This window comes from Lepus europaeus, chromosome 14, assembly GCF_033115175.1.
Source record: "Lepus europaeus isolate LE1 chromosome 14, mLepTim1.pri, whole genome shotgun sequence".
NCBI lineage: Eukaryota > Metazoa > Chordata > Mammalia > Lagomorpha > Leporidae > Lepus > Lepus europaeus.
The window spans coordinates 31752897-31780190 of NC_084840.1; the positions used below are offsets into that span (position 1 = coordinate 31752897).

The 27294-nt window shown below is 38.6% G+C and overlaps 1 protein-coding gene across 1 annotated transcript in view; it reads left to right on the plus strand.

Annotated features, from left to right (window-relative positions):
- The window catches only part of SPATA17 (spermatogenesis associated 17), a 291772-nt gene extending 265557 nt beyond the window's left edge, over positions 1-26215 (plus strand). Inside the window, exon 10 of the mRNA XM_062211329.1 lies at positions 26135-26215. Within this exon, the coding sequence (XP_062067313.1) occupies positions 26135-26215 (81 nt within the window). The remainder of the gene's footprint in view (positions 1-26134) is intronic.
- The last annotated feature ends 1079 nt before the right edge of the window (positions 26216-27294 follow it).

Sequence of the window (27294 nt, forward strand, 5' to 3'; positions counted from 1 at the left end):
AATGAGTACATTGTTTTTAATAATGTCTCAGAATATTTATTATAGATTTTAGTGGTACTTTGTTCTGCTTCCTGCATCCTCTGAAATTCACCTAAATTTCATGTGTTTGTGGTCTTATCTTTGTCCACTTTTTTTTTTAATCTGAGAGAGAGAGAATCAAAAAGAGAGCTCCTATCCACCTATCCACTCTCCAAATGCCCACAATAGCTGAAGCTGGGCAAAGCCAAACCCAGGAACCAGAATCTTAGTCAAGGTTCTTCCATGTGGGTGGCAGGAACTCAGCTATGTGAGCCCTCACCTGCTGCCCCTCTGGGTGTACATTAGCAGCAAACTGGAATTCAGAGCAGATCTGGGATTTGAACCCAGGCACTATGATAGGGGATGTGGGCATCTAAGCTGGCATCTTAGCCACTGGGCTAAGTAGCTAATTCTCTTAACCTTTAGTATGAGAAGCTTTTCCTAGACTTTTGTTGAATTTTTGCTATTCAGCTGTATTTTGAAAGGAGATATGGAAATGCTAGTTGAAATCATTGTATATATATAGTTGGTCAAGGCTTGTGAAGTGATGATTTTTGTTGTGTAGGTGACTTGTGCAGGGACTATGACCTACAGTAATTCAAATTTTCCAACAAAAAATCTAATTTCCTATGAAGTATACTGGGATCCTGGGAAATGAGAATGTGAGTGGGGATTATGAGTGCTCTCACCATTCAGTATGCTGACTTTCATTTCATTCTCAGTGTAGACTAAGCTTTATACTTGCCCTCTTCTTGCCTGGTGCCTCCAGTTCTCCAATTCCCTCACCCTCAGAGGATACTTCCTCCAAATCTAGATGGAGAAGTGGATAAGGATTTCTGAGAGTAACCTGAGACAGGAGCTTGGATGTTACACAATCTTTTTTAAATTTATTTTTAAGGAATATGAATTTCATAAATACAACTTTAGGCATATAGTTATTCTTTCCACCATATCCTCCCTGCAACTCCCCCGACTCCTCCCTCTCCCCTTGCCAATCATATTTTCCATTAAGATTGATTTTTGATTAACTTTGTACACAGAAGACCAACTCTATACTAAGTAAAGATTTCAACAATATGCACACACACACATACACACACTAGTTTTGAGAACTAGTTTTACACTTAACTCTCATAATACAACTCACTGAGGACAGAGGTTCCTGCATGGAGAGTTAGTGCACAATGATTCCTGTGGTTATTTAATAATTAACACACTTATATATGATGTCAGTGACCACCCGAGGCTCTTGACATGAGCTGTCTAGGCTATGGAAGCCTTTTGAGTCCACAAATTACATCAGTATTTGGACAAGGCCGTAAGCAAAGTGGAAGTACTCTCCTCCCTTTGAAGAAAAGTACATCCTTCTTTGATGGCCACTTCTTTCCATTGGGGTCTCACTCACAGAGATCCTTCACGTAGAACATTTTTTGCCATAATGTTTTGGCTTTCCATGCAAGAAATGCATTCACTGGATTTCAACAAGACCAGGAAGCCTTATGGGATGATTCTGAGGTTGGAGTGTTACTTAAAGTGATTGTCAGACTATGAGTATGCTGTTTGGCCTGCTTCCCATGTTGGATCATTCTCTCCTTTTTAATTCTATCTATTATGATTACCAGACAATTGGTATTATTTATATGGTATTATTTATATGATCATTTTAACACTTAATCCTATCTATATATTAATTTTAACACTTAATATAATCACTTTCACAATTAAGATGGCATTTTTACCACCAAACTTAAAGGGATTTGGAGTCCTATGATAATTTTTTAAACTGTACCCTTAGAAGTAAGTCCCTAGGAAGGTATTCAGCAGTATACAGCTTTACAGCTACAAACTTCCTCCTCCATCTCTTATTCCCACTCTTACTTTTTACTGGGATAAATTTTCAATTGGATTTAAACACCTATGAATAAATCTGTTAAGTAAAGAGTTTAACCAATGGTATTAAGTAGAAAAAGAAAATAGTAAAAAAAAATAGAGTAATAAACTATTCCTCAACAGTCAAGACAAGGGCTGATTAAGTCATTGATTCTCATAGTATCATATTCACTCCTACAGGTTTCCTTTTAGGTGCTCAGTTAGTTGTCACAGATCAGGGAGAACATATTGTATTTTTCCCTTTAGCACTGGCTTATTTCAGTAAGTATGATGTTTTCCAGATTCATTCATTTTGTTGCAAATAACCGGATTTCATTTTTTACTGCTGTGTACTATTCCATAGTGTACATATCCCATAATTTCTTTATCCAGTCTTCAGCTGATGGGCATTTAGGGTAATTCCATGTATTAGTTATTGTGAATTGAGCTGCAATAAACATGGAAGTGCAGATATATGTTTTGTTCAATGATTTCATTTCCCTTGAGTAAATTCCCAGGAGTTGGATGGCTGGGTAATATGGTAAGTCTATGTTCAGATTTTTGAGATATTTCTATACTGTCTTCCTTAGTGGCTTTACCAGTTTACATTCCCAACAGTGGTGGATTAGGGTACCTTTTACCCCTCATCCTTACCAGCATTTGTTGTTTGTTGATTTCTGTATGAAAGCCATTCTACCTGGGGTGAGGTGAAACCTCACTATGGCTTTGATTTGCATTTCCCTGACAGCTAGCGATCTTTAACATTTTTTCATGTGTCTGTTGGCCATTTGGATTTCCTCTTGAAAAATGTCTGTTTAAGTCCTTGGCCCATCTCTTAAGTGGGTTGTTTGTTTTGTTGTTGTGGAGTTTCTTGATCTCTTTGTAGATTCTGGTTATTAATCCTTTATCAGGTTTCATAGTTTGCAAATAATTTCTTCCATTCTGTTGGTTGCTTCTACACTTTCCTGATTGTTTCTTTTGCCATACAGAAACTTCTCAATTTGATGTAGTCCCATTTGTTAAATTTGGCTTTGACTGCTTGCTCCTCTGGGGTCTTTTCCAAGAACTCTTTGCCTGTGCCAATGTCTTGCAGGATTTCTCCAATGTTCTCTAATAATTTGATTATGTTGGATCATAGATTTAGATCTTTAATCTATGTTGAGTGGATTTTTGTGTAAGGTATAAGGTATGCGTGTTGCTTTCTACTTCTGCATGTGGAAATCTAGTTTTCCTACACCATTTGTTGAAGAAACTGTCCTTGCTCCAGGGATTGCTTTAAGCTCCTTGGTCAAATATAAGTTGGTTGTAGAAGTTTGTATTGATTTCTGGTATTTCTATTCTGTTCCATTGGTCTATCCATCTGTTTTAATACCAGTCCCAGGCTGTTTTGATTATAACTGTCATGTAGTATGTCTTGAAATCTGGTATTCTGTTGCCTCCCACTTTATTTTAGTTGTATAAGATTGCCATAGCTATTTGAGATCTCCTATGTCTCCATATGAATTCCAGCATCATTTTTTTCTTTATCCGATAAGAATTTCTGTGGTATTTTGATTAGTATTACATTGAACCTGTAAACTGCTTTCAGAAAAATAGACATTTTGATGATATTTATTCTTCCAATCCATGAACATGGAAGATTTTTCCATTTTTTTGCATCTTCTATTACTTCCTTTAATGTTTCTTCTTTTACTATTTCCTTGGTTAAATTTATTCTGGTATTTGATATTTTTTGTAGCTATTGTGAGTGGGATTGATCTTAGAAGTTCTTTTTGGCATGGTAAATCTCTTTTTTTTAAATCAGAAGGGAAGTTTATTCTCAACTGAGCTTCTCTCCTCAAAAGAGACTAGTGCCTGAGCACTAGCCCCAGTGGGTATAATAGTCACCCACTCTTCCCCAAATACCACACAAAGAATCTGTGTAGTCATCAGTGTAAGCTCAGATTCCCCAGCAATGTCCCTCACCAGGAAACCAGGAATCCCTGAGTGTGTGGAGTCTCCCACAGTGACTGCTCAGAGTCCCAACCACACAGCCATGAGTCCTTCCACACAGCCTCAGGTTTTTCATAGTCCCAGCACAGAAGCCTCCTACAGTCACAAGCTCCCAGACCCCTGTTAGTTCTCCCCCCAAGAGTCAGAAAACTCCACTCAGCTGGTTGCTGGGCACGTACATGAGCTGGCACAGCCATTACATATCCAAAATGGCACCCATTCTTTCTCCATTGTGAAGTGATCTAGAAAAGATAAATGTCCCTCCTTTTTTTCTTTCTCCAGTAGTTTAGTAGGTATACTTTCCCCATGGGGCTCCAAGCCAGGTTTCCTTTAGGCTCTTCCTGCAATTGATCACCAGCAGCTTGGGCTGCTGCAGTCTGGTCTCACCTCACTTTCCAGAACTGGTGTGTAGGCTCTTGGCAACTGGAGTCTTGAGTTATGGGCATCCATACCCTTCTTGTAGGTCCACTGTGTCCCTCTAATTGCTTAGTTTCCTCTGCTGTTTTCCCCCCAACTGTCCCCTGAGACTTCACTCTCTACACTTTTTTTTTTAAAACTATCTTCTCCTAGACTAGAGCAGTAAGTTCCTCCCCTACTCTGCCATCTTCTACTTCCCAGGCACCTTGGCAAGAAGTTGGATTGGAAGTGGAGCAGCCAGGACTCAAACCAGCACTCTGATACAGGATGCAGACATCCCAAGCAGTAGTTTAACTCACTGGACCCACACACAGACACGTACACACATACCTCAATAATGTTATTTTCAAAATCATAACATAGAGAAGATTTTATCATGCCTCTAAGTTTTCATTTTCACATATATTTGAATATGGTAGATGGAGGATGTATAATCTGAAAGTGTTCTCCAAAAGTTCATATGCTGACAATATAAACCCCTAATTCCTATGTTAATAATATTTGGTGGTAGGACCTTTGAGTGGCAATTAGGATTTTATGGGGTCTTGAGGATATGGCCCCCATGATAGCATTAGTGGCTTTATAGGAAGGGGAAGAGAGGCCTGAGGCAGCATACTTGCCATGTCTCACTAGATAATACTTTCCACCATGTTCTATGGCAGCCAGAAGGCCCTCACCAGATGCCCATCAGCTGGTGACACTATACTCTTCCCAGCTTCCAGATGTATGAGCATAATAAATGCCTATTCTTCATAAATTATACAGTCTGTGGTATTCAGTTTTATAAAAAACCAGACTGACACACCAGATATAAACACAGAAACTTTGGATCCTACCCCCAGGAACTTTGCCATATAGTAGATGAGATGAAATTTGTAAGGGAATTACCGTGATGCAAAGTGTGTAAAAGGCCTGAGAAAATATCATTATTCACTATGGATACTCAAGGCAGGGAAGTCTACATCACACCTGAAGAGAGAAAGATTCCTAGAGGAAGTAGAATTTTTACTTGAGACTTAATGTTTGGTATGATGATTTTCACCAACTTAAATTTCATAAATATTTGCCGAATATAATTAGTACTGTTCAGCTTTGGTGGTTTGACATTTTTCTTTCTACTTTGTTTAATGGTAAATATTCCTTTCTTCAAATTGCTGTCTCAGCGGCAATCAGTTCCACTTATTTTTGTCATAGTTTCCCTAAGAAGAAGTAATGAAAAATGAAAGCATTTCTAGAGAGAAAATTCACCATTCAATGACAGTTACTGATATATCCTATAATTAAAAAAAAAGCCTTCCTGTGAAAATCCCATGATAGTAATGAAGCATGTACATTATTAAGAATTATACATATTGAGTAATAAAGCTTCAAGTTCACATGTTCCCAGATGGTATTTGGGGACTACTAGATTAGCAACTTTTCAAAAACATAAGCAGTAATTAAAAATCTTTCATAATTTCTTTCAGAAATAGCACTTGATTTTAATTCTTTCATTTAAAAAATCTTTTAAGAAAAAAAACTGTCAGAACTATTGACATTTTTATAACTTGGCAAAAATTAAGAATAATTAAAATGAAATATTTGTTGCATAAATTAAACGGCAATTAATATATTTTCTGCCACTGCTTGAAGGATAAGATTAAAATGGTGCTGTTAGCAGACTCCCTGCTGTGAGACTAATTTCTTGATTTTTATACCACACATTATCATACACATTCTCACAGTAAAAGAGTAAACCAACAAGTAGAAACAGTGTTTGATGAAAATGGTATACAGAAGGAGATAAACTAGCTTTTATGAAGGCAAGACAATATTGCTTTTTATTTTAAGATCTAATGACTGGTTGATTCCAAGGGTAAGATTTGTGTTTTAAAAGCCATTAAAATAAATAGAAAATTGCCCTTCATTTTAGTCAGCTTTGCCTTTTTAAATTAACCAGCTTATTGTTTTGGGGGATGTTTGCCTTTTCAGGAGGTAATTAGAAAATGAACAAGGCATGTTGTACATAGGCCTCCCCTCCAGCTAATGCTAACCAACAAACAATAAATCCCATCACAAAAACTTAGGCATGAACAATTTCAAAAAAGCAAGTGGAAGAAAAATGCATATTGTTAATACTTTTCTTGCAAAAGATCACTTTTTTTTTAACAGAGCCCATGGTCTCGAAAGGAACACATAACCTTGATAAAGTTCAGTTACTGCTATATAAAAAAGCAAAGAAACAAACAAACAAAAAGCTTCAGCTGCCACTTGCCCAGACAATAGACCAAATGTTGTTTATACATAATCTCTTTTTTTTTTTTTTGGCTAATTACTTTTTGACATTAGACACCATTTGTAGTATCAATGAAAGAAATAAGTAACCATTATTAACAGTACTTTTTATTTCTCCAGGTATCTCTCTTGGGCAGTGCTGCTTCAGGAATATAAACACACCACTAGAGATTAGAAATTATGGGCTAGGTCCCATTCACTGGCTGAACTATGGCATTCTTCTTTTTCAGGGACCGTGACAGAGCCAATGCACCTGTGTGATGGCATTAGGACTTGAAAGTGCTTGTTGAAAGAAGTGAAATTAACAGTACTTTTTTCATATATAAGGCCATGGTGCCCCTGTCTTGTAGCTTCCAGAGAAAAATCAATGCTGGTCTATATTCTACACTGCAGATGCCAAAGGCATTTGGAATATTTTGCCCTCCTAAAAACATCTCAGAGCAAATGGATAGGTCTTGTTAGAGTGGCTTAGTGAGTTTTTTTTTTTTTTTTTTTTTTTTTTTTTTTTTAATTAAACTTTTATTTAATGAATATAAATTTCCAAAGTATAGCTTGTGGGTTACAATGGCTTCCCCCCTCCCATAACCTCCCTTCCGCCCGCAACCCTCCCCCCTCCCGCTCCCTTTCTCCCTCCATTCGTGTAAAGATTCATTTTCAATTCTTTTTGTATACAGAAGATCAGTTTAGTATATATTAGGTAAAGATTTCAACATTTTGCCCATATAGCAACATCAAGTGAAAAAACTACCATTGGATTACTAATTATAGCATAAAATAGCAATGTACAGCACATTAAAGACAGAGATCCTACATAATTTTTTTTCAAAATAATTAATTTTCTATGCCATTTCCATTTTAACACCAGGTTGTTTTTTTTTTTCATTTCCAATTCTCTTTATATACAGAAGATCACTTCAGTATATAATTAGCAAAGACCTCATCAGTCTGCGCCCACACAGAAACGCAAAGTATAAAAATACTGTTTCAGTACCAGTCGTAGCATCACTTGGCTTTAGACGACACATTGGGGACAGATCCCGCATGGGGTGTAAGTACACAGTGACTCCTGTTGCTGACTTAACAATTTGACACTCCTGTTCATGGCGTCAGTAATCTCCCTGGGCTCTAGTCATGAGTTGCAAGGGCTATGGAAGCCTTTAGGGTTCGCTGACTTTGATCTTATTCCGATAGGGTCATAGTCAAAGTGGATGTTCTCTCCTCCCTTCGGAGAAGGGTACCTCCTTCTTTGATGGCCCCGTTCTTTCCACTGGGATCTCACTCACAGAGATCATTCACTTAGGTCTTTTTTTTTTTTTCCCATGGTATCTTGGCTTTCCATGCCTGCTATACTCTCATGGGCTCTTCAGCCAGATCTGAATGCCTTGAGGGCTGATTCTGAGGCCGGAGTGTTGTTTAGGACATCTGCCATCCTATGAGTCTGCTGTGTATCCCACTTCCCATGTTGGATCTTTCTCTCCCTTTTTGATTCTATCAGTATTAGCAGATACTTATCTTGTTTGTGTGATCTCTTTGACTCTTAGACCTATCAGAGCTATCAATTGTGAGCTGAAATTGATCACTTGGACTAGTGCGATGGCATTGGTACATGCCATCTTGATGGAATTGTGTTGGAATCCCCTGTACATTTCTAACTCCCCCATTTGCAGCCAGTCCGATTGAGCATGTTCCTAATTGTTTACCTCCTCCCTCTCTTTTTCCACTCTTAGATTTAACAGGGATCACTTTTCAGTTAAAATTTAAACACCTGAGAATAATTGTGTGTTAATTACTGAGTTCAACCAATAGTACTAGAACAACAACAACAACAACGAATACTAAAAAGGATAGAGTATTACATTGTACATCTAAAGTCAGGACAGGAGCTGATCAGTTCATTGTTGCTTATAGTGTCCGTTTCACTTAACAGGTTTTCTCTTTGGCGCTCAGTTGTCACCGATCAGGGAAAACAAATGAAATTTGTCTCTTTGGGACTGGCTTAATTCACTCAGCATGATGTTTTCCAGATTGCTCCATCTTGTTGCAAATGACTGGGTTTCATTGTTTCTTACTGCTGTATAGTATTCTATGGAGTACATGTCCCATAATTTCTTTATCCAGTCTACTGTTGATGGGCATTTGGGTTGGTTCCAGGTCTTAGCTATTGTGAATTGAGCTGCAATAAACATTAATGTGCAGATGGCTTTTTTATTTGCCAAATTAAATTCCTTTGGGTAAATTCCAAGGAGTGGGATGGCTGGGTTGTATGGTAGGGTTATATTCAGGTTTCTGAGGAATCTCCAGACAGACTTCCATAGTGGCTTAACCAGTTTGCATTCCCACCAACAGTGGGTTAGTGTCCCTTTTTCCCCACATCCTCTCCAGCATCTGTTGTTGGTAGATTTCTGAATGTGAGCTATTCTCACCGGGGTGAGATGGAACCTCATTGTGGTTTTGATTTGCATTTCTCTGATTGCTAGTGATCTTGAACATTTTTTCATGTGTCTGTTGGCCATTTGGATTTCCTCTTTCGAAAAATGTCTATTGAGGTCCTTGGCCCATCTCTTAAGTGGGTTGTTTGTTTTGTTGTTGTGGTTTTTCTTGATTTCTTTGTAGATTCTGGTTATCAATCCTTTATCTGTAGTATAATTTGCGAATATTTTTTCCCATTCTGTTGGTTGCCTCTTCACTTTCCTGACTGTTTCTTTCGAGGTACAGAAGCTTCTCAATTTGATGCAATCCCAAATGTTAATTTTGGTTTTGACTGCCTGTGCTTTTGGAGTATTTTCCAGGAAGTCTTTGCCTGTGCCTATATCTTGCAGGGTTTCTCCAATGCTCTCTAATAATTTGATGGTTTCGGGTCGTAGATTTAAGTCTTTAATCCATGTTGAATGAATTTTTGTGTAAGGTGATAGGTATGGGTCTTGCTTCAAGCTTCTGCACGTGGAAATCCAATTTTCCCAGCACCATTTATTGAATAGACTGTCCTTATTCCAGGGATTAGATTTGGATCTTTGGTCAAATATAAGTTGGCTGTAGATGTTTGGATTGATTTCTGGTGTTTCTATTCTGTTCCATTGGTCTATCCATCTGTTTCTGTACCAGTACCATGCTGTTTTGATAACAACTGCCCTGTAGTATGTCCTAAAATCAGGTATTGTGATGCCTCCGGCTTTGTTTTTGTTGTACAGGATTGCTTTGGCTATTCGAGGTCTTCTGTGTTTCCATATGAATTTCAGCATCATTTTTTCTAGATCTGAGAAGAAGGTCTTCGGGATCTTGATGGGTATTGCATTGAATGTATAAATTGCTTTTGGGAGGATAGACATTTTGATGATGTTGATTCTTCCAATCCATGAGCATGGAAGATTTCTCCATTTTTTGGTATCCTCTTCTATTTCTTTCTGTAAGGTTTTGTAGTTTTCATCGTAGAGATCTTTAACGTCTTTGGTTAAGTTTATTCCAAGGTATTTGATTGTTTTTGTAGCTATTGTGAATGGGATTGATTTTAGAAGTTCTTCCTCAGCCGTGGCATTGCCTGTGTATACAAAGGCTGTTGATTTTTGTGCATTGATTTTATATCCTGCTACTTTGCCAAACTCTTCGATGAGTTCCAGCAGTCTCTTAGTAGAGTTCTTTGGGTCCCCTAAATAAAGAATCATATCATCTGCAAAGAGGGATAGTTTGAGTTCTTCCTTCCCAATTTGTATCCCTTTAATTTCTTTTTCTTGCCTAATAGCTCTGGCCAAAACTTCCAGAACTATATTGAATAGCAGTGGTGAGAGAGGGCATCCCTGTCTGGTACCAGATTTCAGTGGAAATGCTTCCAACCTTTCCCCGTTCAATAGGATGTTGGCCGTGGGTTTTTCATATATTGCTTTGATTGTATTAAGGAATGTTCCTTCCATACCCAGTTTGCTTAGAGTTTTCATCATGAAAGGGTGTTGTATTTTATCAAATGCTTTCTCTGCGTCTATTGAGAGAATCATATGGTTTTTCTTCTGCAGTCTGTTAATGTAGTGTATTACGTTGATTGTTTTGCGAATGTTGAACCATCCCTGCATACCGGGGATGAATCCCACTTGGTCTGGGTGGATGATCTTTCTGATGTGTTGTTGCATTCTATTGGCCAGAATTTTATTGAGAATTTTTGCATCTATGTTCATCAGGGATATTGGTCTGTAATTCTCTTTCAGTGTTGCGTCTCTTTCTGGCTTAGGAATTAAGGTGATGGTGGCTTCATAGAAGGAATTTGGGAGGATTCCCTCTTTTTCGATTGCTCTGAATAGTTTGAGAAGAATTGGAGTTAGTTCTTCTCTAAATGTCTGGTAGAACTCCGCAGTGAATCCATCTGGCCCTGGGCTTTTCTTTGTTGGGAGGGCCTTTATTACTGTTTCAATTTCTGTGTCAGTTATTGGTCTGTTTAGGTTTTCTATGTCTTCCTGGCTCAATTTAGGGAGGTTGTATGTGTCCAAGAATCTGTCCATGTCTGATAGATTTTCTTGTTTGCTGGCATACAAGTCCTTGTAGTAATTTCTGATGATTCTTTTTATTTCTGTGGCGTCTGTTGTTACGTTTCCCATTTCATCTCTGATCCTATTGATTTGGGTCTTTTCTCTTCTTTTTTTAGTTAGTTGGGCCAATGGGGTGTCAATTTTGTTTATTTTTTCAAAAAACCAGCTCCTCGTTTGGCTGATTTTTTGTAATGTTTTTTTGGATTCAATCTTGTTGATTTCTTCTCGGATTTTAATTATTTCTCTTCTCCTACTGGGTTTGGGTTTGGTTTGCTGCAGATTTTCTAGATCCTTGAGGTGACTTGAAAGCTCATCTATTTGGTGCCTTTCCAATTTCTTGATGTAGGCACCTATTGATATAAACTTTCCTCTTAACACTGCTTTTGTTGTATCCCATAGGTTTTGGTATGTTGTGCTGTTGTCCTCATTTACTTCCAGAAAATTTTTGATTTCTCTTTTAATTTCTTCTATGACCCATTGTTCATTCAGGAGCATGTTGTTCAATCTCCATGTGTTTGCACGTGCTCTAGGGATTCCTGAGTTGCCAATTTCCAATTTCATTCCTTTGTGGTCTGAGAAGCTGCATGGTATGATTCTAATTCTTTTGAATTTGCTGAGACTTGCTTTATGGCCTAGTATGTGGTCAATCCTAGAGAGGGTTCCATGTACTGCTGAGAAGAATGTAAAGTCCTTAGATGTAGGATGAAATGTTCTGTAGATGTCTGTTAGATCCATTTGGGCTATAGTGTCATTTAAATCTACTGTCTCCTTGTTGATCTTCTGTCCTGTTGATCTGTCTATCTCTGAGAGTGGAGTATTGAAGTCCCCCAGTACTATTGTATTAGGGTCTAAGTCTCCCTTTAAGTCCCTTAACAAGTCTTTTAAATAGGCTGGTGCCCTGTAATTAGGTGCATATACGTTGATAATCGTTATATCTTCCTGTTGAATGGATCCCTTAATCATTATATAGTGCCCCTCTTTGTCTCTCCTAACAGTTTTTGTGGTAAAGTTTATGTTGTCCGATATTAAGATGGCTACGCCCGCTCTCTTTTCATTTCTGTTGGCGTGGTATATCTTTTTCCAGCCTTTCACTCTCAGCTTGTATGGATCATTGTTGGATAGATGGGTTTCTTGTAAGCAGCAAAAGGATGGGTTTTGGTCCTTAACCCAATCGGCCAATCGGTGTCTTTTAACTGGACAGTTCAAGCCATTAACATTCAATGTGACTATTGAAAAGGAGTAACTTTGCCCTGCCATTTGCCAAAGATATTTTCTAATATCTGGTTTGAGCTTCTTGTGATCTTTTGCTCTGAGGTTTCCTTCCTTTACCTTCTTTCATATTGGTGACCGTGTTTCTGTGTTTCTGTATGTAACACATCTTTAAGCATCTTTTGCAGGGCTGGACGAGTGGCGACAAATTCTTTCAATTTCTGTTTGCTGTGAAAGGTCTTAATTTCACCTTCATTCACAAATGAGAGCTTTGCAGGATATAATATTCTGGGCTGGCAGTTTTTCTCTCTTAGTACCTGGGCTATATCTCGCCATTCTCTTCTGGCTTGTAGGGTTTCTGATGAGAAATCAGCTGTAAGTCTAATTGGAGATCCTCTGAGAGTAATCTGGCGTTTCTCTCTTGCACATTTTAGGATCTTTTCTTTGTGTTTCACTGTGGTGAGTTTGATTACGACGTGTCTTGGTGAGGATCTCTTTTGATCATGTTTATTAGGGGTTCTCTGAGCTTCCTGTACTAGGATGTCTCTGTCCTTCTCCAAACCTGGGAAATTTTCTGCTAGTATCTCACTAAAAAGGCCTTCTAATCCTTTCTCCCTTTCCATGCCTTCAGGAACTCCTAGAACCCGAATGTTGGGTTTTTTAATAGTATCCTGTAGATTCCTAACAGTATTTTTTAGATTACTGATTTCTTCTTCTTTTTTTTGATTTGACTGTTTCCTTTCCTGTTCTCTGTCTTCTAATTCCGATATTCTCTCTTCTGCTTCATCCATTCTGTTTTTAAGGCTCTCTAATGTGTTTGCCATTTGATCTATTGAGTTCTTCATTTCATTGAGATTTTTTGCCAGTACTGCAGTTTCCTGTTCCACTAATTTTTTCATTTCATTTTGATTCCTCCTTAATATTTCATTTTCACGGGAGAGATTTTCTATCTTGTCCATTAAGGATTTCTGTAGTTCAAGAATTTATTTTTGAGAACTTCTTAATGTTCTTATGAAATTTTTGCCATCTGCTTCGTGCATTTGCTCTAACTGTTCCTCTTCATAATCTTGCATTGGCGTGTCTTGTTCACTTGGGGGCGTCATAGTGCCTTCCTTATCTTTGGTACCTCCGCTTCTACGTTTCTTGCTTGGCATGTTAGAGATAGTTTGTGGTGTTTTTGTTTTTGTTTTTGTTTTTGTTTTTGTTTTTTTCTCTCGTTATACTGTGCCTCTGAGTGAGCTGTCTGTTTTGTTGCAGCCTTAGGGGCTGTGATGGGTGTGGCTAGAGAGCTATGCTTGTTTCTTGAGGTTTAAGGCTGTGTAAAGAGCGACTCTCCCGGATTACTTGCTCCTTGCTGGGACGCTCTCTCTCTCTCTCTCTCTCTTTTTTTTTTTTTTTTTTCTTTTGACTCAGTTGGGTGTGGAGTTGAGGGTAGTTGAAATCTAGCCTCTGTGGGTATTCGTTTGATTTATGCCTGGGAACATACACAGGGTTTATGCAGCCCTCAATGTGTTCTCCAGTTTCGCTAAAGATACTGAGTTTGGCTGAGCTTTACATATGTAAAATCGCGGTGCTCTTTGTTTTGCTTGGTGAGTGAAGGGAGAGGCCTCTGTTCCCCCTCCCCCCAGTGTCTCGGACTTCTCAGGTCTTTGTCTTACCGACCTCCGTTCCCGCGCTGGCGAGATTCTGTGGCTCTGGCTCCTCTCCCGCTCGACTCGTCTCGGTTGGTTTTCCACGCGGTGGGTTCCCTGTAAGTCCTCCGTGTCTCATCCACAAGATCCGGAAGCGTCTCTCTGCAGTTTTTTTTTTTTGAGTCTTTTCCTGAGGCTACAGTAATTCCACTTTTATGAGAGTTTATTTTCCCAAACTAAGGCACACGTCCTCACTATCCGCCATCTTGGCTCCGCCCCCCGGCTTAGTGAGTTTTGACATTACTTGTTGTAGTGTCAAACTTGGTAGCTACAGTCTTGCTGTAGATCATGTGATGACATTACACTCTCACTGCTTTCAGTTTGTGCCCAGCTGTCACCGTGGGACAGACTTCCCTGACCATATGATCTAAAATTTCAAACTTTCGCTAACTCCATCTCAGTCATTTCCCCACCCTCCTTATCTAGTCTTGTTTTTTTGCACAGCAGTTATTACCACCCTACTTGTTTATTGTTTACTTTTCTGCAATAAAAATTTAAATTTTATGAAGGCAGGAAATTTTGTCTGACTTTTTGATTGCTAAGTCCTTACTTTCTAGAACAGTGTGTCAATTAAGTAGAAGAGTAATATTTTTTAAAAAGAAAAATGTCTGGATGAGCAAGTATTTGAAGACCAATCATTGGCCGGTGCTGTGGCTCACTTGGTTAATCCTCCGCCTACGGCACTGGCATCCCATATGGGTGCCGGGTTCTAGCCCTGGTTGCTCCTTTTCCAGTCCAGCTCTCTGCTGTGGCCTGGAAGGGCAGTGGAGGATGGCCCAAGTGCTTGGGTCCCTGAACCCACATGGGAGACCAGGAGGAAGCACCTGGCTCATGGCTTCGGATCTGCGTAGCTCTGGCTGTAGCGGCCATTTTAGGGGGTGAACCAAGGGAAGGAAGACCTTTCTCTCTAGTCTCTCTCACTGTCTAACTCTATCTGTCAAATAAAAAAAAAAAGACCAATCATTTAAAAAGCAGAAAATATCCATTTTAACAACTATAATCTTTATAGTTAGATGAAAATCTAAGTTTAGTAAAGGATCATAATAGTTTGTTAGTACTTCACTCATACCTTATTTTATATCAGAGACATTATACTGAAATAAAAACTATTTTTTACTAAATTAAACTTCCAGTTATAATCTACATATGGTGAGTGTTCATGGAGAACTATTTAAGAATTTTGAATTAATTAGTTCATTTTATGTATTCAATTCATTAATTTGTTCATTCAGTGTTATTTTTGTCATAGGTGGCATATTAACTCTAATAGTCTAGTAGAAAATACAACTTAGCTTAACAGGCTAATCCTCTGCCTTGCGGCGCCAGCACACCAGGTTCTAGTCCCGGTTGGGGCGCCGGATTCTGTCCCGGTTGCCCCTCTTCCAGGCCAGCTCTCTGCTATGGCCCGGGAGCGCAGTGGAGGATGGCCCAAGTGCTTGGGCCCTGCACCCACAATGGAGACCAGGAGAAGCACCTGGCTCCTGGTTTCGGATCAGCATGATGCGCTGGCCGCAGCGGCCATTGGAGGGTGAACCAACGGCAAAAAGGAAGACCTTTCTCTCTATCTCTCTCCCTCACTATCCACTCTGCCTGTCAAAAAAAAAAAAAGAAAAAAAAAGAAAGAAAGAAAAGAAAATACAACTTCATGCCACAGGAGTGGTGTCATGTAACAGTTTGAGTATACTATAAATATATAATCTACTCTTGTTACATGCAGTAGTTATCTGCTTTATGAAAAGTCTTCAATAAATTTATGAAAAGGCATATTACAAAAACAGGTTTCAAAGAAGTGTACTAAATAAGCTCATCCCTTAATTATATTTTCGTGCAGATTTCTTGTAGTCCTGTCATAAAGATTACCTTCAACACTGACTTAGTGAATGCTAAACCTGCTCCTAGGGGAAAAACAGATTTAGGTACCTACAAGCCTATGATCCAAATTTTTGTCAGCCAGTCAGTATATAACATTGTTTTGTGTGTGTTTGTGTTTAAGGGCACCTTACTTAATACATATTATTGACTCATTAACATTAACTCATGACCAACAGCACTATAACTCATAAGGAAACTTATCTAACATGCATATGTTCTCTGTAAGGCATTTAGGACTTCCATGGTATACTTGGAATGCATTTTATTTTATTTTTTTAGATTTATTTTTATTTATTTGAAAGACAGAGTTACAAAAGAGGTAGAGACAGAGAGGTTTTCCATCCGATGGTTCACTCCCCAGGTGGCCGCAACGGCTGGAACTGCGCCGATCCAAAGCTAGGAGCTTCTTCCAGATCTCCCACCCAGGTGCAGGGGCCCAAGGAATTGGGCCATCATCTGCTGCTATCCCAGGCCATAGCAGAGAGCTGTATTGGAAGAGGAGCAGTCGGGACTGGAACCGGCACCCAAATGGGATGCCGGCACTTCTGGCCAGGGTTTTAACCCGCTGTGCCACGGCACAGGCTTTGATCAGGATGCATTTTAAACAGAGAAATCACTAACAGAAAATACAAAAATCGGGGAAAATGGCAGTAAGTAGAGTGCAAAGAGGACACTTGTTGAGTGTACAGTGCCTGAGAGCTGAGATGAGAGGGCAGACATTAGCTGAACCTGTGCACACGGGTCAACTCAGGTTTCTCATCACCCTGCTCAGAGAAGCAAGGGAAGAAAAGTTTGTCAACAACCCTAGGGTTCCTGCCTAAGTGTGACATGAAACTGACAAAGATTAACAGGAGAAAAGAATAACATGTTTATATAATCAACATTTTATGTGACAATAGAGCCTTCAAAAATAGAGACTCCCAAAACGTTTAGAAAACTGTCTATTTTATGCCCTAGCAATTGTAGGCATTTAAGAAGTGAATGAACACATTAGAACTCTGTCTGTCTTGCTGTCTCCCTGCCTCTGAAATAATAAGTAATCAAAATTTTCACGAAAGGGAAAAGGTAGTTATTTGAACCTCCTAGTGTGGCATCATTAGCTATGATAAAACCAACTGACAGGAAACAAACATCGCAGAGGTTAGATAATGTAACCAAAATCACAAAGCTCTTAAGGATAAAGTGTGTGTTTGGCCTAGCAGTTAAGATGCTGCATCCCACGCCAGGAGTGCCAGGGTCCGCTACCAAGCTCTTCCTCCTCCTGACTCTAGCTTCCTGCTAATGTACATCCTGCAAGGCAGTGGTGATAGCTTTCAGGGTTGAGGGAAGGTTTTTCTGTCAAGGACTATTGGATATTTATAACGTCATTTGCAGGCCATCGAAAATATCAACTAAAAAAATTAGCCTGCCATAGATTTATTGATAATTTGAATCCCACCTGCAGTTGCTTTGACAGGGACAAACCAAATGATTTCACAGGTCTTATATAAGGTTGCCCACCCCTGGTAGGGGATTGGGTTCTGCTGCCCAGATAGCAGATCTGGACTGAGTTTCCTGCCCTGGCCTACCCCATGGCTGTTGTGGGAACTTCAGGAGTGAACCAATGGATAAGATATCTCACTTTCTCTGCCTCTGACATAAATACAATTTTTAAAAAATTAGGGGCCAGGCCGGCGCCGTGGCTTAACAGGCTAATCCTCCGCCTTGTGGCGCCGGCATACCGGGTTCTAGTCCCAGTCGGGGCACTGATCCTGTCCCAGTTGCCCCTCTTCCAGGCCAGCTCTCTGCTGTGGCCAGGGAGTGCAGTGGAGGATGGCCCAAGTGCTTGGGCCCTGCACCCCATGGGAGACCAGGAGAAGACCTGGCTCCTGCCATCGGAACAGTGCGGTGCGCCGGCCGCAGCGCGCCTACCACGGCGGCCATTGGAGGGTGAACCAACGGCAAAAGGAAGACCTTTCTCTCTGCCTCTCTCTCACTATCCACTCTGCCTGTCAAAAAAATAAATAAATAAATAAAAAAGATTAGGGGCCAGTATTGTGGCATATTGGATTAAGCCACTGACTGCAGCGCAGGCATCTCATATGGGTACAGATTTGAGTCCCAGCTGCTCCACTTCCAATCCAGCTTCCTGCTAACGCACATGAGAAAGCATCAGAAGATGGCCCAAGTGCTTGGACCCCCGAATCCATGGGGGAGACCCAAATGAAGCTCCTGGCTCCTAGCTTCAGCCTGGCATAGCCATGGCTGTTGCAGTCATCTGGGAGTAAACCAGCAGATAAAGATCTCTCTCTCTCTCTCTTGCTCTCTCTCTCTCTTTGTATCTCTGCCTTTCAAATAAATAAAATTAGTCTTTATAAACAAATAAATAAAGCTGGATTTGAAACCCAAGTATCTTGACTCCAAGGCAGTACTACCTTTAAGTGGAAGACACAGAAGGTTTTCAAGCTTACAATCATTAATAAAACTTTGAGTATAATATAATAGGCTTCCTTTTTAGATTTAGATTGATAATGCATGATCAACTCCTCTCAGCTACAGTTTGTTTCATTAGGAGTGTTTAAAATGGTTTCTTTGAAAGAATACATGATAAGTCCTAAATCTCTGGATTTAAAAAAAAATAGTAGAAAATACCAAAGGATATTTTCCTGAAAATTCAAAGTGAGCAGAAAGAAGGGGGTAACTCCTAAAGCTCTAATAGTTGTCTATATATTCATTTTTTCAAAGCATAGATGTTCACATCATCACAGAGTTTCTATGTAATGAAAGTAAATTTGATCTTTCAGGAATAATGACAGGTGATCTTTTAAACTTGCGCATGAGCACTCATTTGAAGAATATGAAAAATTCCAAATGTGAGGCAAACTTAGTTGAGGTCTTATTCCAAAAGTATTTTGGTCTTTTTGTTTAAGATTTATTATTTATTTACTTGAAGGAGCAACAGAGAAAGAGAGAGAGATTGGTCTTTCAGCCTCTGGTTTGAGCTAGGAGCCAGGAATTCCATTTGAGTCTTCCATGGGTGGCAGGGTCCCACATATTCAGGCCATGCTCCTTTCCCAGGTATATCAGCAGGAAGTTGGATTACAAGCAAAGAAGCCAGTACTACAGCTCATGGTATAGTAAGCAGAGGCTTGTTAAGACACTGCACCTCAACATGGTGGGGGAGGGGGCAGAAGGTATTTTGTATGAAAATAGTGTTTGATGTTTAGCCAAAAGTTTTCGTCAACCTCTTTTTATTCTTAAACTCCGAGAAAAAAATGTTTGCAATATGTTCAAGCTTAATATATAAAAATACTTTAACTTGAACATTGTATGCATAACCTTTGATTTCTACCTTGTTCCACTTATTCCAGAGATTTTTGTCTCTGATGGTATATTACCACTGTCCTGCTTACCAACATTGAAGCTGGTTAATTACTCAGTTGTGAATATCTGGTGAAAAGCTTTAAATAACTAGATAAACAATGCAGCTGCCAACCTAAAGTAATCTTACACTTAGGGGGTGAGTGGCCCAGGAAATTTGCTCTTTGTCATTTTGACTTGGGTCTGAAAATGGACCTGGGCTGCATTCCAGCTCAAAGAGCCGTTCACTTCCAGAGACTCCTAAATTGTCCCAAGGAGCTCATTTTGGCAGTGGATTATTTGTGTTTGGCTGGGCATCCTAATAGCAAAAGCTGTCTGCTCTGGCAAGCAAGGGCTGTGGCAGGATTTAGAATTACCATCCCCAGTGTTTTTGCTTGATGAGGTTATTTTTCAGAAAAGCAATTCCCCCACCCCCCATTTAGAAAGTGACACTGCACAAGTGACGTGCAAGGTGATATTCTTGAGCTCATAAATGGCTTTCTGTGGCAGGATGATCTGTTTGATTTTATCAGAGGCAAATTTTAAGCAAATGATTATCAGCACCATATTATTCCCAAAACCAAAGTTGTCCTAATGGCATATTCACTTCTTCTTGTACCAGAGCTTATATTAACAATGGATGACTAAATAAGATTTCAGGATTATGTTTAAAAATAAAAGTGATGGGCTGGCGCCGTGGCTCACTTGGCTAATCCTCTGCCTGTGGTGCCGGCATCCCATATGGGCACCAGGTTCTAGTCCTGGTTGCTCCTTTTCCAGTCCAGCTCTCTGCTGTGGCCTGGGAGGGCAATGGAGGATGGCCCAAGTGCTTGGGCCCCTGCACCCACATGGGAGACCAGGAAGAAGCTCCTGGTCTTGGCTCCTGGCTTCGGATCGGCTTAGCTCCGGCCGTAGCGGCCATTTTAGGGGGTGAACCAAGGGAAGGAAGACCTTTCTCTCTAGTCTCTCTCACTGTCTAACTCTGTCAAAAAATAAAATAAAATAAAATAAAATAAAATAAATAAAAGTGATGAGTTTCTGAAATGTTTTATTTAAAGGATATAGAAGGTAGTACTTGAGTCAATCTTTGTTTATCTGCCCAACTGAATACCAATTGTCTAACACTAGACCAGACTAGGTGTTGATTACCACAGGTTGGAAGCCAGGCTAGTGCCTGACACAGTGTAGATGTTCAAATGCTAGTACACTGCACAGGTAAAAATATTACTCAAAATTAATTGTTGCTTTATTAGATCAGAGGATTATTAAGCACACAATAGATCCATGGGATTAAAAGAAGAAAACAATGGAGCTGCTACTGATATTTTTATCTCATTTCTGTGTGTGTGTATGTGTATCTTTGCATTATCATACCACAACATGACACATATTTAGGATGCTTGCTCAAAATAGTTCTACTGGTGAGGGGCCTGTATCATGGAATAGCAGGTAAAATCACCACCGGTGAGCGCTGGTGCATGTCCAGCTGCTCCCCTTCCAATCCAGCTCCCCACTAATGACCTGGGAAGTACAGCAGAAGATGTCCCAAGTGATTCAACCCCTGCCACCCATGTGGGAGATCTAGAAGAATAAAAAAAAAAAAAAAACCTTAAAAAAAATTCCACTGATGGAGTATATGATCAAAGTCCTCTTTTACTATATTATTGTTCCAAATTAGTCTTCTATAGGTTTAAATGGAATTTACTTAACCTGATTTTTGAAAGAACATGGTAAATAGAATATGAACAGACTTCTATCATTGAAGGAATAGTAGAAGAAAATACTACTGCTATGTGTGCCCATGTTTTATCCTATTTAATCATTATGAAAACACAGCATGGAAGATAGCCCCCTGTTACAGATGATAAAACAGAATAAATTGAGAAATATTTATTTTGTTTCCATTTCCTGGAACATACTATAGAGAACTGGTATCATTTCCCCCTTTTGGTAGAATTCACCAATGATACCATCTTGACCTGTATTAGAAGGTTATTAATTTTTGGTTGTTTTTTTAAAATAGATTATATTCAGATTATACATTTTTCCTTATGTGAGTTTTGTTATATTCTGTCTTCTGAGGAATTGGACCATTTCACCTAAGTTATCAAATTTGTAGTCCTAGAGTTCCTCATAATATTTCTTCATTATCTTTTAATGTTAATTGGATCAGAGAAGTATGATTATCATTCAGTTTTGATATTAGTAATTATATCTTCTCTCCTTTTCCTTAGAAGTTTATCTATTTTACTAATATTTTCAAGGAAGCAGATTTTGATTTTGTTGGCTTTCTTTGTTTTCAACTTTATGCATTCAATGCTATAAATTTCCCTCTACTCACTGCTTTTGCTGCATCCCACAATTTTTAAAGATTGTACTTTCATTTATTTTGAAATATTTTCTCTCTTGAAACTTTGTCTTTGACCTATGTGTTACTTAGAAGTGTATTTTTTATACTCAGATATTTGGAATGCTTCAGCTATGGTTCTATTATTGATTGTTTTGTTTAAATCTATTGTGCTATGAGAACATACTTTGCATGATTTCTATTTTTTAAAATGAGGTAAAATGTATATTTTGGCCCATGATGCAGTCTATCTTAGGGAATGTTCCATGTGAGCTTGGGAATGCTGCTATTATTGGATAAAGTATTCTTTACTTATCAATTATATCCAGTTGATTGGTAGTATTTTTCAGGTCAATTGTAACCTTATTGATTTACTGCCTGCTGGATCTGTCATCTATTGATAAAGGAGTGTCGTAATCTCCAAAAATAATAAGAATTCATCTATTTCATTTAGCAGTTCCATCTATTTTCGCCTCATGTATTTTTAAACAATTTTATTAGGCAAATACACTTTAGAAATTATTACATTTTATTAGAGACGACTATTTTATGAATTGCCCTTCTTTATTCTGGTTGATTTTTCTCATTTTGAAGTCTGTTTTGTCTGACATTAACAACAATTTTAGCTTTCTTTTGATCTGTGTTAGCATAGAAAATTTTTATCCATCCCTGTATTTCCAAAATGCTGATAGAAAGCATATAGCTAGATCTTGTGTGTTATTTTATGCTTCGTCATTTATTGTTGCTTTAAAACCTTTCACAAAGTGATTATTATATAGTTGGCTATATATCTACCATATTTGTAACTGTTTTCCCTTATTCATCATTATTCTTTTTTCTTATTTTTGTTTTCCATCCTTTCAGGCTTCTTTGGTTTTAAGCATTTTATGATTCTACTGTCTCTACTCTTAGCATATCAATTATAATTCTTATTTATAGTTTTTTTAAGTGGTTGCTATAGAGTTTGGAGTACATATTTGCCAATTCAAATTCACTTTTAAATAACCCTGTGCTACTTTATGAGTAGTGCACATAACTTAAAATAGATTATCTGAAATTTCTTCCTCCCATTCCTTCTTTTTTACTTTTTAAGATTTAAGTGTTTATTTTGAAAGGCAGAGTTACAAAAAAAGGGAGAGACAGAAAGAGAGAGAGAGAGAGATCCATCTTCTGTTATCTGGTTCATTCCCCAGGTGGTATGGTCAGTGCTGGGCTAGGCCAAAACCAGGAGCCAGGAGTCAGGAGCTTCATCTGGGTCTCCCACATATGTGGCAGGGGCCCAAGCACTTGGGCCATATTCCATTGCTTTTTCCAGGCTGTTAGCTAGGAGCTGGATGGGTCATGGAGCAGCCAGGACATGAATCAGTGCCCACATGGGATGCTGACATCACAGGTGGAGGCCTACCCCACTATGCCACAATGCTGGCCCTCTCCTCCTATCCTTTCTAACATTGCTGTCATCCATTTCTCTTATCCACAAGGTATAATCACCTACATTGTTGTCACTAGTATGTTGAACTGTTAGGTCAATTAAGAACAAGAAAATTTACCTTTTCCTTTTTCTTTCTTTATAACTCTTCATTTCTTTATATTGAGTTTAATTTCTAACATGTATCATTTTCCTTCTCTGAAAATCTTTTTCTAAGTCTTCCTACAATACAGGTCCATTATATATATATATATATATATATATATATATATATATAGTTACATAAAAAAAATAAGGCTACTCACAGTCCTAGATTTCAATTTTCATCAAGTTGCCAACATAAGAACTCCTTGTCATGGTTCACACATATGCCTAGACTCAATTTTAAGAGTAATAAGAGGGGCCGGCGCTGTGGCGTAGCAGGTAAAGCCACTGTTTGCAGTGCTGGCATCCCATATGGGCACTGGTACAAATCCCGGCTGCTCCACTTCCGATCCAGCTCTCTGCTGAGGCCTTTGAAAGCAGTAGAAGATGGCCTAAGACCTTAGGCCCCTAACACCCCCGTGGGAGACCCACAGAAGCTCCTGGCTCCTGGCTTCAGATCAGCCCAGCTCTGACTGTTGTGGCCATTTAGGGAGTGAACCAGCAGATGGAAGATCTCTCTCTCTCTCTCTCTCGTTCTCTCTCTCTGCCTCTGCCTCTCTTTAACTCTGCCTTTCAATAAATAAATAAATCTTTTTTTTTAAAAAAAAAAAAAAGTAATAAGAGGGACTGGCTTTGTGGCATTGTAGCATAGTGAGTCCTGCCTACGATGCTGGTATCCCCTACAGGCATCCCAACTTCCATTCAGTTCCAGCTCCCTGTTGGTGTGCCTGGGAAAGCAGAAAAAGATGACCCAAGTCCTTGGGCTCTTTGAACATTGCAGCCATTTGGGGAATGAACCAGTAGATGGAAGATCTCTCTCTCTCTCTGTTTGTCCCTCTCTCTGTGTGTGTTACCCTGCCTTTCAAATAAATAAATAAATATCTTTTTTAAAAAAATAGTAATATGGGCTTGCGCCGTGGCTCACTTGGCTAATCCTCTGCTTGTGGCACCGGGTACTAGTCCCGGTTGCTCCTCTTCCAGTCCAGCTCTCTGCTGTGGCCCGGGAAGGCAGTGGAGGATGGCCCAAGTGCATGGGCCCCTGCACCCGCATGGGAGACCAGGAGGAAGTACCCAGCTCCTGGCTTCGGATCTGTGCAGCGCTGGCCGTAGCTGCCATTAAGGGAGTGAACCAAGGGAAGGAAGACCTTTCTGTCTCTCACTGTCTAACTCTGCCTGGCAAAAAAAAAAAATAGTAATATGAATTATTAACTATTGCTCAATAGTTGTAATTATTGCAAATACTATGGTGATTTCTGACTACCTCCAGAATTAGAATGCAGAAAAAAGAGAAAGTAAGAATTTGGATGCTCAGCACCAGAGGAAAATACTATATTACATAAAACACTGGAGAAACAGATATTCAGCTTCATGGTTAAAACACTCACATCCCAGATCAGAGTTTCCTGAGTTGGATTCCCAGCTCTAGCTCCTGACTCCAGTCATGCAAATGCAGGGAGGGCCTAGGAGGCAATGGTAATGGATGGAATAACTGGGTTTATTCCACTCATGTAGAGGATCTAAATTGTGTTGCTGGCTCCTGACTCTGGTCCCATCCCAATCCTTGCTATTACAGGCACTTGGGGAGTGAATAAATGGCTAGGAGCTCTCTGGTCTGTCTTATATCTCTGCCTCTCAAATAGATTTTTAAAAATTAATAAAAAATTCAATTGTATTCATGCTATTCAAGAAGGCTTTATTCATCTGAGTTAATTTGCCTTTTGTCTAAGCATTTTTGCTGCTCAGATTTTCATTGCACTCAAACAGTGTCTGTCACACCCATGCTTCATGTCAGCTGGACATGACAGACAGTGCAACAGATGCAGAGATTTTCCCTGGGGCATAAAAATGCATTAATTATTGAAGCAGATATTTCGGGGGAGGGCCTCTGTTGTATTAGAGTTCAGATGCTGATTCCTTGTCACAGAGGCACCCACATGCCCACATCTCTGACACGTTGACATTTTTAAAAAAGATTTTATTTATTTATTTGAAATGTAGTGTTACAGACAGTGAGAGGGAGAGACAGAGAGAAAGGTCTTCCACCTATTAGTTCACTTCTCAAATGGCCTGCGCCGATCTGAAGCCAGGAGCGAAGAGCTTCTTCCAGGTCTCCCATGCAGGTGTAGGGGCCCAAGGACTTGGGCCATCTTCTACTGCTTTCCCAGGCCACAGCAGAGAGCTCGATTGGAAGAGGAGCAGCCAGGAATAGAAGCAACCCCCATATGGGAAGCCAGCACCTAAGTGCCACAGTGCCTGCCAACATGCTGACTTTTTGTGTGGCTGTGATGTATGGAGGTATCAAAAGCTGTGGGACCAGGGTAGAGTTCCTTAATCTCCTGGGTGTTCATAAGAAAAGGAAAGAAAAGAAAAATTCAGTCAAAATTACCTCCATTAAGGAAAAGGCCTCTTTTCCAAGAAGAAATCTATACTTTTATATATATAGCTTATTGCATATGCACTGTTGGTTTTAATAGCATAAATTTTTAATGATTTTACCTGTTTAACAAACATGGAAAACATTTATTTCTATCCTCAACTAAATGCTATTTCTGTAGTTACCCAATCAAAAATGATTTCTCCTCTTTACCTTTAGAGCTTGTTTAACATCAATTTGAGTCAGCTCTGCGATACTTGACATAGTCTGCCCTCTATTAGCGTTATTTGGGTATATATATCACCTTTCCCTTTTCATTTGTGCAATCAACAAATTTTTTTTCACAAAACGAAGTGGTAACAACTATGGTAACAATGCTAAGGTTAAAAAAATTAATAGATTGTGAGCTTCTTGAAGACCAGGTAGCTATGTCTGGTCTATGCATGGATCAGAGTTGTATGCAGATATTACCCACAACTATTAAAAATTATGGGCTTAAGAAGGTTTCCATATACTAAATCTTCAATTGAAAAAACTTAGAAAACTTACCTGCGAATTTTGTTTTAAGGGTATGATGTAAATTCCATTTGAAGTACAGTTTACCATCAGTTGGATCTTCCTGTTAACCTTTGATCTTTTTCCTTCTAGGATTTCCAAACTGTGTTACCATCATTTGATCTCTTCTCAAAATATGGAAAATCATATTCAAAAGCTGGACAGATTATATAAAGGTATGCATTTTTGCTAAGAAGTACTTCAAAAATTATATTAAATAACATAAAAAGTCAAATGAGTTTGACCTTTCAATTTTCAGTTTGACCTTTGAGGTTTTTTTTTTCATTTTAAAGACTAGTACTTTATTGAATAAGTTTTATTCACAGAAAAATAAGCTTTAATCTACGATGAATGCCAGATTATACAGCAGAAAACAATTTTCTTAGTTTTCCATACTGATGGAAAGATTTCTACTAAATAATAAACAGTGATAACATTATATTCACAAATATAGTACTCTGTCTCAAAACATTTCACAATTATTCACAATACTAATACAATAACATAAGAATCATTCACTCTGTCAGGTTAAAGTTTAACTAAGAAAAAATGCAAAATCTAACAGAAATTACATTAAAGCTTTTATTACATCAAATCAAAAATGCAAACTTGTTACTTAGACAAAACTGTAAAATATACTTATATAGTTCTTTAAATGTTATGTGACCTTTGAGTTTTTAAAATGATACTATAATATTCATACCTAATAAGAATGCTTAAGCTTTCATTCTAATCTAATGGTTTCTAACATTTAAAAATAATGGGTTTTGTTTTCCATTGTCTTCTCCAAAACAGTTCAAAAATACATTATGAAGTAAAACTGACAAATATACATACATCAATGCTTATATTGATATGTCTGTGTGTAAAAGCACACTTGCATATGTTTATATATTAATATGCATACTTTTATATATTGGAAAAATGTTAATGGTGGACTTATTTGAGTGATATGATTGTGAATATCTTTTTGGGACTTGCTTCTTTGTATTCCATGTTTTGATATTTTTATGTAATCAGACAAAAACAAATTATTAAAATACTCCAGTAGGGAGTATTTGTTTTACTCTGCCAATTATGAAAACATCTTGACTTTATCCTATTTAATCACAATCATTTAGAGATAATTATCTTTTTTCTGAAGACAAAATAATTGCTTGTTAAATTATTTATATAGTAAGGCAAGAATGAGTAACAAATGTTTCCAATTATTAATTTAAAAATGTATGGAATGCAAAGACACAAATTTGTGA